The sequence below is a fragment of the Cetorhinus maximus genome, chromosome 17 (assembly GCF_964194155.1).
Source record: "Cetorhinus maximus chromosome 17, sCetMax3.hap1.1, whole genome shotgun sequence".
NCBI lineage: Eukaryota > Metazoa > Chordata > Chondrichthyes > Lamniformes > Cetorhinidae > Cetorhinus > Cetorhinus maximus.
In genome coordinates, this window is record NC_135895.1 from 57,168,080 (window position 1) to 57,183,025 (window position 14,946).

Here is a 14,946-nt window from a genome sequence, read left to right on the forward strand (position 1 = left end):
ATATTGTATGTTCATGTGTTGTTACCTTCATGAGCTGTCGCCAATGGTCCAGCTTCAAGACACAATGAAACTAGAATAGATTTTTAACACATTTCAAACTAATTCTTTTGAATATTTAATTCAAGGTTTTAAAGGAGGGAATTAAATTGCATTTCCCAAAAAAGTACCATATTGAAGTTAGGACAGACAAATAATGCCCTTGACCTGGGTCTTTTGGTTGCCAGAATATCCAGAATTCCTCTGCCCCATACTCTTGGTTACACATTTTTGCTTCAGTAAAACCTATGTATGCTTCACCAGAATCCTAAAAATTAATGAGAAATTACATATTTTTCATCCAAATCCCAGGAATATTCAGAACATCTGTAAGCCCCCTTGCATCGCTTTAAGATGGCAGTTGCTAGGCCTTAAACTGCCATGGTTATTTTGGGTAACATTTGTATCTGTTAATCAGCCCCCAGAGAGCACTATATGCGCACTGGACAGTACCAAGTTAGGTTAACAGGTTTTTGTCTCCAGCTGGTGTTATCCCATCTAATGATCCATGGATCCAAAATATTTTTACCACCCACTCAGCTTGCAAAACACTCTTGTTGAGTAGGTGTAGTTGGGATCCAGAGTGTTAGAAAAGTTTCTTGGATCAAGGAAAGCAAGAACTAAAGAATTGCAGGAACACCTGAGAATTGTAGATAGGAGGTACTAGCAGGATATAGGTCTTTTTTTTATCAGATTGTGGGTCTTGGAAATGCCATCTTTGTGGTACACTAATAAACAAGGCCTAAAAATTCCAGTTTTGTTTGGAGCAGGACATTTAATATGCATCATTCTTTTTGTCACTTTCAGTATTGCTTTTTCTTTGGTTCCTTCTGTAATAATCTTGTTAAAAAAAATGGTGATTGTTTTACACACAAGCTGACATTAAATGTGAAATTATTAATACTCTATAAATTTCACACAGCCCCCTCTGTTCTCCACCCACCTCAATGGGTCTTCAAAAGTAATAATGACCAGTTGGATTTCTTTGGTCATCTATTTTATACCAAATTCTGAAACTGATCTTACCAACAGAAATAGTTCAAGGTTGCATTTTGATAGCATTGAAAGGGCTATTTTACCATTGACCATGTAGAATGGATGTTGTTTCTGATTTTTTTTTAATGTTTTTTATTTATGCTTTCTCTTACACCACGCACCCTACGACCTGCCCCACCATCCAATTTTGAATCTTACACTATATGTATGTTGACTTAAAAGTGTGGAGGACACTAGCAAAATAGACAGCGTCATGGTCTTCATTTTGGTCAAAGTAAAGCAGACAAAATAACTTTAAATAACTGAAGGAATGAGCAGAAGACCTGTGTGCAATTTGTCATTGGCCAAGCTTCTCGGAATTTTTATATAGAATTGCAAAGTATCTACAGTACAAAACCAGGCCCTGAGACCCGACTGATCTATGCCTGTATTTATACTCCACTTGAGCTTCCTCCATGTGTCAATGTTGCTTATGAAATTGTAGTTACTGCTTAGAACTGACCCTTCCAAAATCTCTCCTCACTATATTGTGGTTACTGGAAAACCACTTGGCATTATATTCCAAGATCAAAACCTTCAGTGCAAATTACTTCACTTTTTAATAGCATACAACAGCTCAAGTTTTATGTACAATAGAATTGCTGATTTTTGTGTTTTTAATAAATGTTTCTCCAGTATGTCACCATCGTTAAGTTTTTCAAAATCTTCATTGTAAATGTATGAAATGGAAGAACCAGGAAAATGTTTAGAAATTTGAAAATTGATTATCTTTTGCCTAAATGATGTTACAAACTGAATTCTGAAAAATTGTGAATTCTCTAAATTTGCTGCGTTACCAGCCTCCGCGTGTATAATAATTTTTGGTTTTTGATTTAGCTGCTAATAAATATGAAACATCAATTGTAAAATTGTGTTTTTAAACATTACCATTTAATAAGTTTAGTTTAAACTTTTGCTATAAATGTATTTACTAGCTGCATGATTGTGAAGTGTATATGTGCAATGCAAACTTTGTGGTGCTAAATTTGCAATAGAACCATAGAAACGTTATGGTGCAGAAAGAGGCCATTCTGCCCACTATGTTACGCACTAGCCAAAAAGAGAAGAAAGGAGCTAGCCATTCATTTTTAACTCTACTTTCCAGTACCTGGTCCATAGCCTTGCAGGTTATAGCACTTCAGGTGCAGCTCCAGGTACCTTTTTAAATGAGTTGAGCATTTCCACCTCAACCACCAATTTAGGCAGCAAATTCCAGAAGCCCACCACCCTCTGGGCGAAAAAGTTTTCCCTTGCGTCCCCTCTAATCTTTCAACCAATCACCTTAATTCCATGCCCCCTGGTAACTGATCCCTCAGCTAAGGGAAGCGATTCTTTCCTGTCTACCCTATCTAGGCCCCTCATAATTTTATACACCTCAATTAGGTCACCCCTTGGCCTCCTCTGTTCTAAGGAAAACAACCCTAGCCTATCCAATCTCGCCTCATAGCTACAATTTTCAAGCCCTGGCAACATTCTTGCAAATCTCCTCTGCACTTTCTCCAGAGCAACTATGTCCTTCTGTAATGTGATGACCAGAACCGTACACAAAGTTCCAGCTGTGGCCTAACCAACGTGTTATACAATTCCATCGTTGCATCCCTGCTTTTGTATTCAGTACCTCGCCGAATAAAGGAAAGCATTCCATATGCTTTCTTTACCACCTTATCCACCTGTCCTGCCACCTTCAAGGACCTGTGGGCATGCACTCCAAGGTTCCTCACTTTCTCAGCCCCCCTCACTAATTTCCTGTTTATTGAGTGTTCCCTTGTTTGCCCTCCCCATTGTATTACCTCCACACTTTCCTGGATTGAATTCCATTTGCCACTTATTCACCCACTCAACCAAACCATTGATATCATTCTGGAGTCAACAGCTGTCATTATCAACTATTCGGCCAATTTTTGTGTCATCTGCAAATTTCCCAATTATGCCTCCCACGTTTAAGTCTGAATCATTAATATATATAACAAATAGCAATGGCCAGAACACTGAGCCTACACCACTGGAAACCTTTTTCCATTCGCAGAAACATCCATCGACCATTGCCCTTTATTTCCTGTCACTGAGCCAATTTTGAATCCAACCTGCCGCCACCTCCTGTATCCCAGTGTTGTAAGTGTCTGATATGCAGGATGGGCTGGTTTCAACTTCAAAATATCTGTCTGCAGTTGGTTGATGCATAGGTCAAATTGACCATTTGTCACTTAGTTGATGCAAAGATATTTTGACATCTTGGAAGATTCCCTCATTTAAATACAATCTGATTTTGCACACACTGAACTATTCTCTAACTCTCTCTCAGGTCTGTGGGGTTAGAAAAATCTGCCTGTGTAAGTCTGAAGTCAAATTGGGCCATTGACGGAAATTTTTTTAAAATGTAAGCACCAGCAACCAAACACAAACCAGCAAAGTGATTTCTTTTTTTCAAAGTTATGCAGCCAACTAATTTTGCCAGCTCAGTTTCAATTCATAGCACCCTCGCCTTTGAATCAGAGGGTTGTGGGTTCATGTCCCACTCCCGGAAACCAAGAACTGTGATTGTACTCAAAAGAGTTGCAATCTGTGACTGTTGATAACTCGAAAAGAGTATCACAAGAAGGGGCTTTGTGGGTTTGAGGGATTAAGTTTTAAGTAGTTGACAATTACACAGTTTGCTTTTCACATGAGGACTTGCTCAGCAATAATCTAGTGGGTTGTGCACTTTCTGGCAGTTGCTTAATTGCTTCACTTCCAACCCAGATTGTGCTCATTTGTCACTTGGCATTTCTGTTAGGCGGTCGCTCTGATCACTCTTAGCACTCAAGGACTCGAGCATATAACCTGGGCTAATTCTTAGTGCAAAATTGAGTAAGTGTTGCATTGTTGAAGCTTTCAGATGAGATTTTAGACCAAGGTTCTGTCTTCTGTTCAGGTGTATGCAAATATGACATTATTGAAAATGTGGCATTACTGAAAGTGCAGAGAAGTTCTGTGTCCTAGCCAATACTTGGTTTTAAACTAACACCACTGAAACAAATTAACTGATTATGCATCTCACTTTTATTTGTGAGGTTACGTTTTGTGCAGATTTCAACTACATAACCAGAGTGATTGCATAGCAACAGTATTTCATCGATTGTAAAGCTGTTTGGGATGTCTGAAAACTTGGAAGTCACTTAAAAGTGCAAGTTTTATTTTTGGTTGTTTTGGATATACTACAATTGATATAAAGTTAGTCTGTTTTTAAAAAAATAAACAATAGGCTTTCTTTACAGACATTCCAAATAAGCTCTTTCAAAAATTTAAATTTTAAAACCTTTGGATAGTTGAGTAATTTATATGTAATTTTTTTAATAAGATACTTGTTTAAGGGCGTTTCATATGAAGAAGAAAGCATATAACCAAGTTGTTCTAGATTGTGGCTTTAGAGAATGGTTTGCTGGTGAAATTATATCTAATAAAGCTGGTCCACGACGATGACGAGAGTATTTTTTTGATGAACTGCCCAGTGATTTGGTTAGTGATATGTTCCAGTACCTGATCGTAGTCTTATTCTCCACTTGCATGAATAGATATTAGATCTTGCTTGAAATTCCCTGCATTTTGTGTGGTGAAAGGAGTGATTGATTAAAACTCATGGAGGGTAATACGGAGTGTTGTTTTTAAAAAAAAAAAATTGCAATTGTACCAAGATGAAAAGCAAAAAGTTCATGTCCTTTTTACTTCAGTGTTATGGTTTGCATGATTGTCATTTTTAACCATTTGCTTCTCAGACCTCGTACTTCAAAGTATACAGAGAAAAAAACAGAAGGTTGTGATTTCGTGCTGGAGCTGGAAATCATGCCCAGCTAAACAGCAATTTAAGTTGGTTGACCTTGCTCTGTTTGCTCTGCCAGTAGACTGTACCTTTAGAAGGAAGTGTCACATTTAAACATGGCTCAACTTTACTAGTAGAATCTCGCAATGTGTGATTTTTAAATGGTGTGAAGTTCAGTTTTTTATTAAGTTTATCCTTAGACTTAAATGCCATGGGAGCTCTTTTGGAATGTTAACAAAAATGCAAAGAAATTCAGTCGTCTTTTCTACATTTTTGTATTTTGTTTTGCACTTAGGCCTGCATTTTATTTTTATTCCTTCTAGCTTTCTTCCTTCCTGCATCTTCAAGGAAGATAGTGGGGGGGAGTAATACCATTCCAACTTGCCCATGGAGATGTTCTTTGTGTAGGTGCAAAAAAGTCAGTGCTGCCCAAGTACTCAACTATGAAGGCATCTCTGCCTAGTCCAATCATACAGGCATGTGAATTCTGATTGATTTCCTGATCCAGGTGTAATGGAGTCAATTGTGACATGTAGATTTGTTTCCATCCCAGCTGAGAGTTAACTTGGAGATTTGAATCTGAGTTTTTCCTCATCTTTATGGCAGTTTTGCACTGTCTTTACCAACTAAACTTTCAATTGAAGTTCCCAACTTGAGTGCTAATTCTCATTTCCCTTTAGCTCCTGCATTTTTATAGACACTGCACCATAGACACTCTCACTGATACTTCATAATTGCTAAGTAATGATGAAACATATGTTACTCATTTGAACAAGCTGAGATGAGTAAAATCCACTTGCTGGTGATTCATTTTGTATTAACTCAATGTAACAAGACTGCTGTTAAATTTTTGCCATTGAAATGAAGTTGGAGCTGGTTATCCAAACTTAATTGTGCATTATAGTTATTTGACTCAACTCAATGTACTTCATTTATTCATTTTTTTCATTGCAGAGTGTGCCCATTTGCTTCTAGCTCACAATGCTTTAGTAAAGGTGAAAAATGCTCAGGGATGGAGCCCGCTGGCAGAAGCCATCAGCTATGGAGACCGACAAATGAGTAAGGCAATCTACTTTCGTTTCAGTTAAAATTTGAAATAAACCAAGTTGCATTATTATATATCTTGTCCGCACTTCTTCAGTCAAGACTCTACTCCCAGTTTAATTTTATAACAGCTTTGGTGTAGTCTGTGTCTACAGAAAGAGAGCCATCTTTTGGAGAGCATCTATCGATATACAGTCCCCATCGCATATAGTGGATGTGTTGATGTCAATTTAATTTGCCCGCTATATGCGTTAGCCAGCGTAATTGTGTGTTTACCAGTCCATTCTCCGAGTAAAGCCACTGATATTTAGTGCACTGAGTAAATTTGTCTCCCACTGAGGGAATCTTCATCCTTCATTTCTCATTGCCCTACCCTTGAAAAATGGGTTTGTGTCAAACAGTTGTAGTTGCCTAAAGAGGATTGAGTTTAGCTCCTGGACGAACCAGAGTAGTTCTGTCAGATTCTATATTCAATATGAAGAAGCCATTATACCAGTTTTTTTGATTAGCAAGTTGGCACTTTAGGTGCAAGTTTGTGTTGAATCGAAGGAATATTCAGTCCAACTATTCTTTGGGGAAGTTTGTATTCACTTTAAAATAGCTACTGCCCAGCTTACAAGAAAATGCTGGAGACAAAGTTGCCTGCAATTCACAAGCAATTGGTTAAGGGATTTTGACCTGGTGCAATAGGATGCAACAATTGAATCAGTTTCACTATCTAAGTAGCAACTGCAGACCATCAGTGACTGAAGGTGGTTGGGTTGCTTAAAGGAATTGAACTTTGGTGAAATACAAATAACTGCTTTAACTGGCCAGTTGGCCTTTAATGTGGTTTAAATGGCACCTTTGTAATTAGTGCCTGGAGGGTGATAAATGGCGATTGTTGATGGTTGTTTGAGATAAACATGGATGGTGTAAATCAGACAGCCTAAGGCCCAGAATTTTAAAAAATTCATTCAGGGGATGTGGGCTTCGCTGCTGGGCCAGCATTTATTGCCCACCGCTAGTTGCTCTTGAGAAGGTGGTCGTGAGCTGCCTTCTTGAACTGCTGCAGTCCATGCGGTGTAGGAACGTGACTCTCTGTCCAGCCTACCAAACATTGTGGAGATACAACAGACTTGGCCTTGAAAGATGCTGTAAAGCTGCTTGTCCAATCACAAGCTGGTTTCTCTCTGCATTTACTTGGTGAGAGTGAGTGAGAACAAGCCTGGTGTAAATGCTGGGTACTATATCAATTCTCTATATCTGCAATGTTACAAAATTATAGCAGAGGGAACTGAAGCAGAAAGCTTCTGAAAAGTTTAATTTTGAGTAATCAAGATTTTTTTGTGTTGTGTTTAGTCACAGCTTTGTTGCGAAAACTTAAACAGCAATCAAGAGAAAATGTAGAAGAAAAGCGACCTCGATTACTAAAAGCTCTGAAGGAGGTAAGCTTGAAATTTTGTGCTTTTTTAAAGCCAGGGCTAATTTGAATTTGCTAGGTCAAAATATTTTTGCAGTGTTACTCCTGTTAAATACATGTCTAATTGTAATAATTGAGCTAAGGGATCAGTTAACTTTGCTCATCGTGATACTTTGTAAATAACATTACCTGAAATATGGTAAAATCTTTGAGATTAAATGGAGACTTAAATGTTGGCTTGGGCATTTGTGTTTCTGATTCCACACTGAGCTCCAGGGCTTGGTACTGCTGTCTTGGGGAAGAGTAAGCAGAAGTAACTTTCCCACGAAGAAGAAGGGAGTGAAGATGAAGGGGGTCATCCTAGCCTACTCTTGCATATCCCAGTGGTTCATTTGGGCTCGTGATTTGTAGTAGATGGCGTATGATGCAGTGAGACCATAGAAGGGGAAAAAAATAAATGGCTTGTAGCAAAAGTTGCGTAACAAACGTTTACCTTTTTTGTTTTTTCTCTTGTACGTAGTTCTTTGTCAGCTTCTGTCTTTCAACGTCATTTATTGTGCAAACTTCATTGCCGTGAGGACTGGAACTGTTGGAAAATTTAAAGCCTATAGCTGTTCTTGGTTTTAATTTTTTTTTAGCTGTTTAAAGGATGTCTATAAACTGTATAGTGATGTTGACTTTGTTTTGTTAATTAAATTGTGAATCACCACAAATAATCCACTTTTTAAAAAATGACACTTATGTAACAAGATTTATTCCAGTTTCCCCTCCTTCCTAATGCCAAAGAATCTAGCCAGTATGCCACCTGCACACAATTATATAACTGTTACCAGAAATTTAGTAACACCAAACCCATCAATCGACAATGCAATGTTCTTTATCTCGTGAACTAAACCAATTAAAGAATAAATTTAAACTTAAAATGCAGCTCCAAATTGTCTACAGCTGCCTGGGGGAAGGAAGGATGGAAGCATTGAAAATATATATAATATATCTTTGACATTTCTTTCTAGTAGATTGAAATGCCCTCTATTGTGTGAATCCTGTGTTTAGTACTTAGTATTTTTAATAGTACCTCAACCAGATTTTAATAATTGGTGAGAATGGTTAAAGAATATAATTAGTTTAAATCCATACTTCACAATTTACTAAATCAGTGCAACTTTGCACTTTAATTTTGAAAATGCTGTTATGATCCTGTTAGGGACTGTTAATGTTTAAAGAAGAAATCCAAACCCAACAATTAACTGACAGAAATACATAACAAGATTTCACTTTTTTAAAACAGAAACAGAATTTATTGTAAAGAGAAAGTGAACAAAGCACACACTATTAGCTTAACACTATTGCTTATAATGCCATAAATTTAGTTCTACTTTTTACTCCCCCTTACCCCAAGAGTTCCCTTATCTTAGAAAATCTTACAGGTTCATTCACTTTTCCTGAGACCAACCCAAAAGATATGCCCTCCAGAATTTACTTTAATTCTCTTTAGTATTCCAGCTATTCCCAAAGATATATATTTTTCATGGGGATCCTTCCATTAGCTTTTGACAAAGCGATCCTCCAGTTTTCTTTAAAAACCTCACGACTGTGGATTCTTCAGCCGCTTATCCTGACTTTGGATATGCATAGACAGTTTTTTCCCCACAGCTTCTGTACATCTCTTTCCAAGCTAACTAGTCAAGCAGACTGCTTTCTGCCACAAGGATCTCTGAGAACCATTGTAGATCTTTCCACTAGCTGCAAGCTAGGAAATACCACCCAACTGCTTTTCCCTTATAAAACCCAAACTGAACTGCCTGTCGGCAAGCGCGCGCATGCACACAAACACACACACACACACCCCACCCCCCCCACAATGCTCCACCCTGAATCACTATCTGCCTGGCAATGTGGCATGCTTTAGGATGGTTCAAACAGAAATACGAGCAAATTATTTAACCTTCAACTCGGCTCTTTGATTCTGTAGCCCAGACGAATCGTTTATTTTGCAAATGGAGTTTTACATCTCTTCCTCCAGACACCCTGGCTCCATTACAAACTTGGAGATGGATCATTCATTGTTCAAGTTTTTTTCCCTATCAACTCTGACCTTGCAAGACAAACATAGGTTAGCTTTTAAGCGTAATAAACCCAGACTTGTTTGAGTTGCATTTACATCAGAGTTGCTTAATCAGATGCCCTACTTTCTACAGTTAAAACTTTAATTTCTAAACTAAAACTATATTCTAAAATATGAATTATGAACTTGATATTCACAGCATTGAATCTTACTGAATACATCCATAGCAAACTAAATATTTATTTCTTGAGTAGTCTTGGAGACTTTTTGTGAGCCTTTTATGAACTATTAATATGAAATAACAAAAACAAATCGATAGAAAACTGGTACTATAAGTATAGTAATTATCCAAATACATTAAATTTTATAATTTTGAACATGTTCCCAAAGAAGGTACACTCTAGGCATCTGGAAATGGTAAAATTTTAAGGAAAATCTGAAATAATAGGATAGAATCTTTATTGAAGAAGACACATTGCTATGCCTGATGCCATAGAATATTTTCTTTTTCCAGTCCTTTGATTTGGTTGAGGTTAATCCTAATTGGTTACCTCCAATGAACATCAGTTAATAGTTTCGTGAATGGACATTTAATAATCTGATGGCCAATCCTATTCAAAAGCCTTTAAATTTACACACTTAGCATTAGCCTTGCAGCGTTATATTGCTATTTACATTCTAGTAGACCATCTTTATTGGAAAAAGTCCATGTTTTATAAGCATAGACTACATTCGGGTTTGAGCATGTAAAGGCAAATTACATTGTATCATATAAGTGCAATTCCCTTCTCCAACATGTGACTATTTAACCATCTCCCATTGGCATCCAATGGCATTACCGTCACTGAACCCCCACCAACTTCCTGGGACTTAACTTCTCTTTGTAGCCACAGTATTTTTACGGCTGGTCCAGTTAAGTTTCTGGTCAATGGTACGAGGCTGGGAATTCTGCAGCGAATAACGCACTACCTGACTCCCCAAAGTCTTTCCACTATCTACAAGGTACAGGCCATGAGTGTGTTAAAATACTCTCCATTTGCATGGATACCAACTCCAACAACACACAAGGAGCTCAGAACCATCCCAAAGCAAAGCTGACTGCTTGATCAGCACCCCATCCCCACCTTAAACATTTATTCCCTCCACCACCAGCGTACAGTGGCAGAAGTTTGTACCATATACCAGATGCACTGCAGAAACTGCCAAGGCACCTTCGACAGCACCTTCCAAACTTGCAATCTTTACCACCTAGACAGAAAAGGGCAATTAATGCATGGGAACACCACCACCTGCAAGTTCCCCTCCAAGCCCCATACCATTCTGACTTGAAACTATATTGCCATTCCTTCACCATTGCTGGGTCCAAATCCCGGAATTCCCTTCCTAACAACAGCATTGAGAGTGTATCTACATGAAATGGAGTGCAGCGGTTCAAGAAGGTGGCTCACCACTTGCTTCTCGACGCTCACATCCCAAGAAGAAACAATTAAAAATAAAGTAAGGTTTAACCAAACACTTTTAACAAGTATGTAATTTTCACCCTTCATCATTTACCAGAGAATCCATTTTAAGCACCTATGCAAATTATTATTTGAAAAGTATTGTTTACTATACGATATGAATTTGTCAAATTTAGTCTGCAGAACATAATGTTCCTCTGAAAATCAGATTAAAGTCTAACGTTGCAACAGAGGAGGAGGTGTTCTTGAAATGTGACTTTGGCAGTAACTGGTGTTATGATTCCTGTAGAGACTGATGACTTGAATTCCCAGTGACCGACTTGGAATCGTGTGCAATTCCTTTAAGTTTTAAGACTTTTACTGTGCCAAATAAGTTAACATCGAAACATCACTTAGTAGACAACTAATACAACAGGTATTCCTTATTTGTTTCTTGACAGGACTGATAAGCCTACACCACATTTATATGCTATACCCCACACTCTGCAGAATTGTAGTTTTTAAGAGGAGCCAGTCCTGATTTACTCTCAACTTTCAACAGGCTCAGTTTCTCCCAGTTCCACTTGAGTCGTAACGTTTAGTGCCTGCCAAAAGTAGTTTGCCTCAGCCTTCTGAGAATCCTTGAACTGACTTCCAGCAGCAAGGCCCATTCCAGTAATTCCTTCTCCTGGACATGTCAGGGTGAATCTTCTAGTATCCTCGAATTTCTGCAGGCTCTGTCTTTCCAACCACAGATGAGCTCCCATCAGCATTCTGCTTGGTAGCTAACAGAGAAAAGCCTGTTCCCCTGCTGACCATGACCACTGCTGTTTTCCTGTCTTCACTCAGCAGTATCTTTCACTCTGTCTAGGATCTCTGAATCAATAAATCTGAGAGTCTGTAAATCTACACAAAACCAAGCCAGCAGCTTCCCTTTTGTGTTCGTGTTAAAATTGGAACTTGGGTTTCATTTGGACTCTATCTCCATGGCAACCAGGTCACATTGGCTTATCACCGGGCAGACCTAGTCGGAGGGTGCATGCTCCATTTTACCTTTGAAAGAGGAGCTTTAAAACTTAACCATCTTATAAAACCTTGGCAATCGTAACACTGGCCTGAGGTGACTTGAAGCCAAAGTGTGTGTGTTCCATTTCTGAACACTGACAACCCTCACCTTGAGCACAAAAATGTATTAAAGCAAGCGAACTACTTGTTCAGGAATTGAGATCAAATGCCTCAATTTAATATTAAAATGAAAATAACAGTGAAAAAGTCAAAAATCGTGAGAATGTATACCTAATATCACAGAACAGTTCAATACAAAAGTTTCTTTGGGAGAAGTGAATATTGTAATGTTACAAAATCTGGAATTCAATCCAGAGAATTGAGAGATAATGCATTTGGGGAGGGCAAACAAAGCAGTGGAATACTTGATAAATGGGAGGATATTGAGAGGGGCTGAGGAAATGAGAGTCCTTGGAGTGCATTTCCTCCGGTCCCTGAAGGTGGCAGGACAGGTGGGTAAGGTGGTAAAGAAAGCATATGGAATGCTTTCCTTTATTGGATAAGGTATTGAATACAAAAACAGGGATGTAATGCAGGAACTGTATAAAACACTGGTTAGGCCACAGCTGGCAATTTTGTGTACAGTTCTGGTCACCACATTACAGGAAGGACATAGTTGCTCTGGAGAGAGTACAGAGGAGATTTGCAAAAATTTTCCCAGGTCTTGAAAGTTGCAGATATGAAGAAAGTTTGGTTAGGCTAGGGTTGTTTTCCTAGAACAGAAGCCTAGGGTAGATAGGAAAGACCTGGGGCAGAATTTTCCGCCTGTCGGGCAGGCGGTGCAGGAGTGGACCAAATTGGCGCCCCCGATGGGGTCTGCGACACGTTTTTACGTGGGTGGCCAATTAAGGCCCGCCCAGCGTGACGCACACCCGGGAGTGTTGTGTGGTCCCTGTGCAGGGTGGGGGTGTTACCTGAGTCGGGAGCGCGCTCTTTCGCTCATGCGCAAAAAAAAACTGTCACATGAGCTAGGACATGTACATTAATTTTAATAAAAATTTTTGTGAAAATGTAAAATCATTCATGAAACCTCATCCCGCTCGTGGATGAGGTTCCATGAAAAATGTGAAGGCCGCCTGGGCTCTTCACCCGCCCGCCAACCTTAAGGTTGGACGGGCAGCCCAGGTAATTGCTTAAGTGGCTTTTTAAATGGCCTTAATAGGCGTTTGACAGTCCGGCGGCACGCAGCAGAGTCGGTTGTGCGCCCGCTAGACTGAAAATCTAAATGACACGTGGTGACGCACGCCCGATGTCAGCCCGTGTCATTTTACGCCTCGGCGAGCTGAAGATTCTGCCCGTGTTTCCCCAGCTGAGGGGTCAGTTACAGGGGGCATAGATTTAAGGTGATTCGTTAACGGATTAGAGGGGACATTGTGAAAAACATTATCACCCAGAGGGTGGTGGGCGTCTGGAATTCGCTGTCTAAATTGGTGGTTGGGGCTGAAACGTTCAACTCATTTAAAAGGCACCTGGATTGGCACCTGAAGTGCTGTAACCTGCAAGGCGATGGACCAGGTGCTGGAATGTAGATTAAAATGAGTGGCTTAAGTGAGTTTAATAGTATTAATGTTGGCCAATTATAAATGAGGCTTTGCCTAGTTTTGAAGAGTCATGTTTAAACATCTGAGTGTGTTGAATGGAAAAACATTTCATGTGTAATCATTTATTGCTCCTCATGCTCAGAGTCTAGTGAACAATTGCCTTTCTGCTACCTAACATTTTACTGGCTCATTTAAAGTTGTGGTTCCTATTTTCTTTAAGCTGACCCTATCAAAATACTCTTGCAGCCTGTTAAGGACAAATGTTTTTCCTTTTCTGTTTTCCATCCTGCTACTTAATATTCCTTTTATGCAGCTCCTTATCCATATCCAGATTTATCTATAATCCTTGTCACTTTAAGCTTAACGAGCAGCTATTCATGTGGAATGTTTTAGAAAGTCAGTCTCCAATTCTTTTTCAACTTCTCTTTTCTTTTCCATCTCTCATTCTCCTGTTTCACTTCCTAACCTGTTTGCCTCTGCAACATTTTATTATGTTTGTACAATAAAGCAAGCGGGCCACCGCAACAGTTCTAAAGGCAAAAAATGGAGGGTAGAATCCTAATACTCAAACAGACAAATATGTGTCTGTGCTGAAATTTGGTGTGATTGATATTGGCTGTATGCAGTTGGCAAGAACCATTGTAGCTACTATAGTATCATTAAACAATACAGTACAGAAGGAAGCTATTCCATCACATTATTAGGCGGTGTGTACCAAATCAATCTCGGCAACAAAAGCAACTTGTATTTATATAGCATCTTAACGTAATGTGAAGTCCCAAGGCACTTAACAGGAGCATTATAAAACAAAGTATGATACTGAACCGCATAAAGAGATTATTAGGTCAGATGACCAAAAGCTTGGTCAAAAAGGTAGGTTTTAAGAAGTGTCTTAAAGGAGGAAAGCATAGTAGAGAGGAAGGAAGGTGTAAGGAGCAAATTTCAGACCTTGGGTCTATGCAACTTAAGGCAGTACCACCAATGATGGAGCAATTTATTATTAGGAAAAGATCAGAATTAGAGGAGCGCAGGTATCTGAGGATTGTCAGGTTGGAGGAGATTGCAGAGATAAGGAGGGGCAAAGCCATGGAGTGATTTGAAAACAGGGATGAGAATTTTAAAAACACATTGCTTCACCAGGAGCCAATGTAGGTCAGCAAGCACACAGGTGAAGGAGAATGGTACTTCGGCAGCAGTGTTTCAGCTGTCCTCAGGTTTACAGGTGGTAGATTGTGGGGACCAACCAGGAATGTGTTGGAATAGTCGAGTCTAGAGGTATTGAAGGCATTTGATGCTTAAAGTTTCTCTTCCTGTCACTCTAGTCCTTCTGCCAATGCCCTTTAAATCTGGTTTTGACCATTCAGCCATTGGAAATGGCGTTTCTTTTATTTACTCTATTTAAACCCTTCAAGATTTTAAACAACATTATCAAATTTCCACTTAATTGTTTCTGTTCTCAGGAGAAGCTCAATCTATCCATGTTACTGAAAACCCTGATCCTTGGAACCACTCTAGTAAATTCT

The 14,946-nt window shown here is 39.0% G+C and overlaps 1 protein-coding gene across 1 annotated transcript in view; it reads left to right on the forward strand.

Moving 5' to 3' along the window:
- ankrd13c (ankyrin repeat domain 13C) overlaps positions 1 to 14,946 on the forward strand; it is a 99,212-nt gene that overhangs the window by 43,559 nt on the left and 40,707 nt on the right. The window contains exons 3-4 of the mRNA XM_078561256.1: positions 5,822 to 5,926; positions 7,253 to 7,338. Coding sequence (XP_078417382.1) covers positions 5,822 to 5,926; positions 7,253 to 7,338 — 191 coding nt within the window. The remainder of the gene's footprint in view (positions 1 to 5,821; positions 5,927 to 7,252; positions 7,339 to 14,946) is intronic.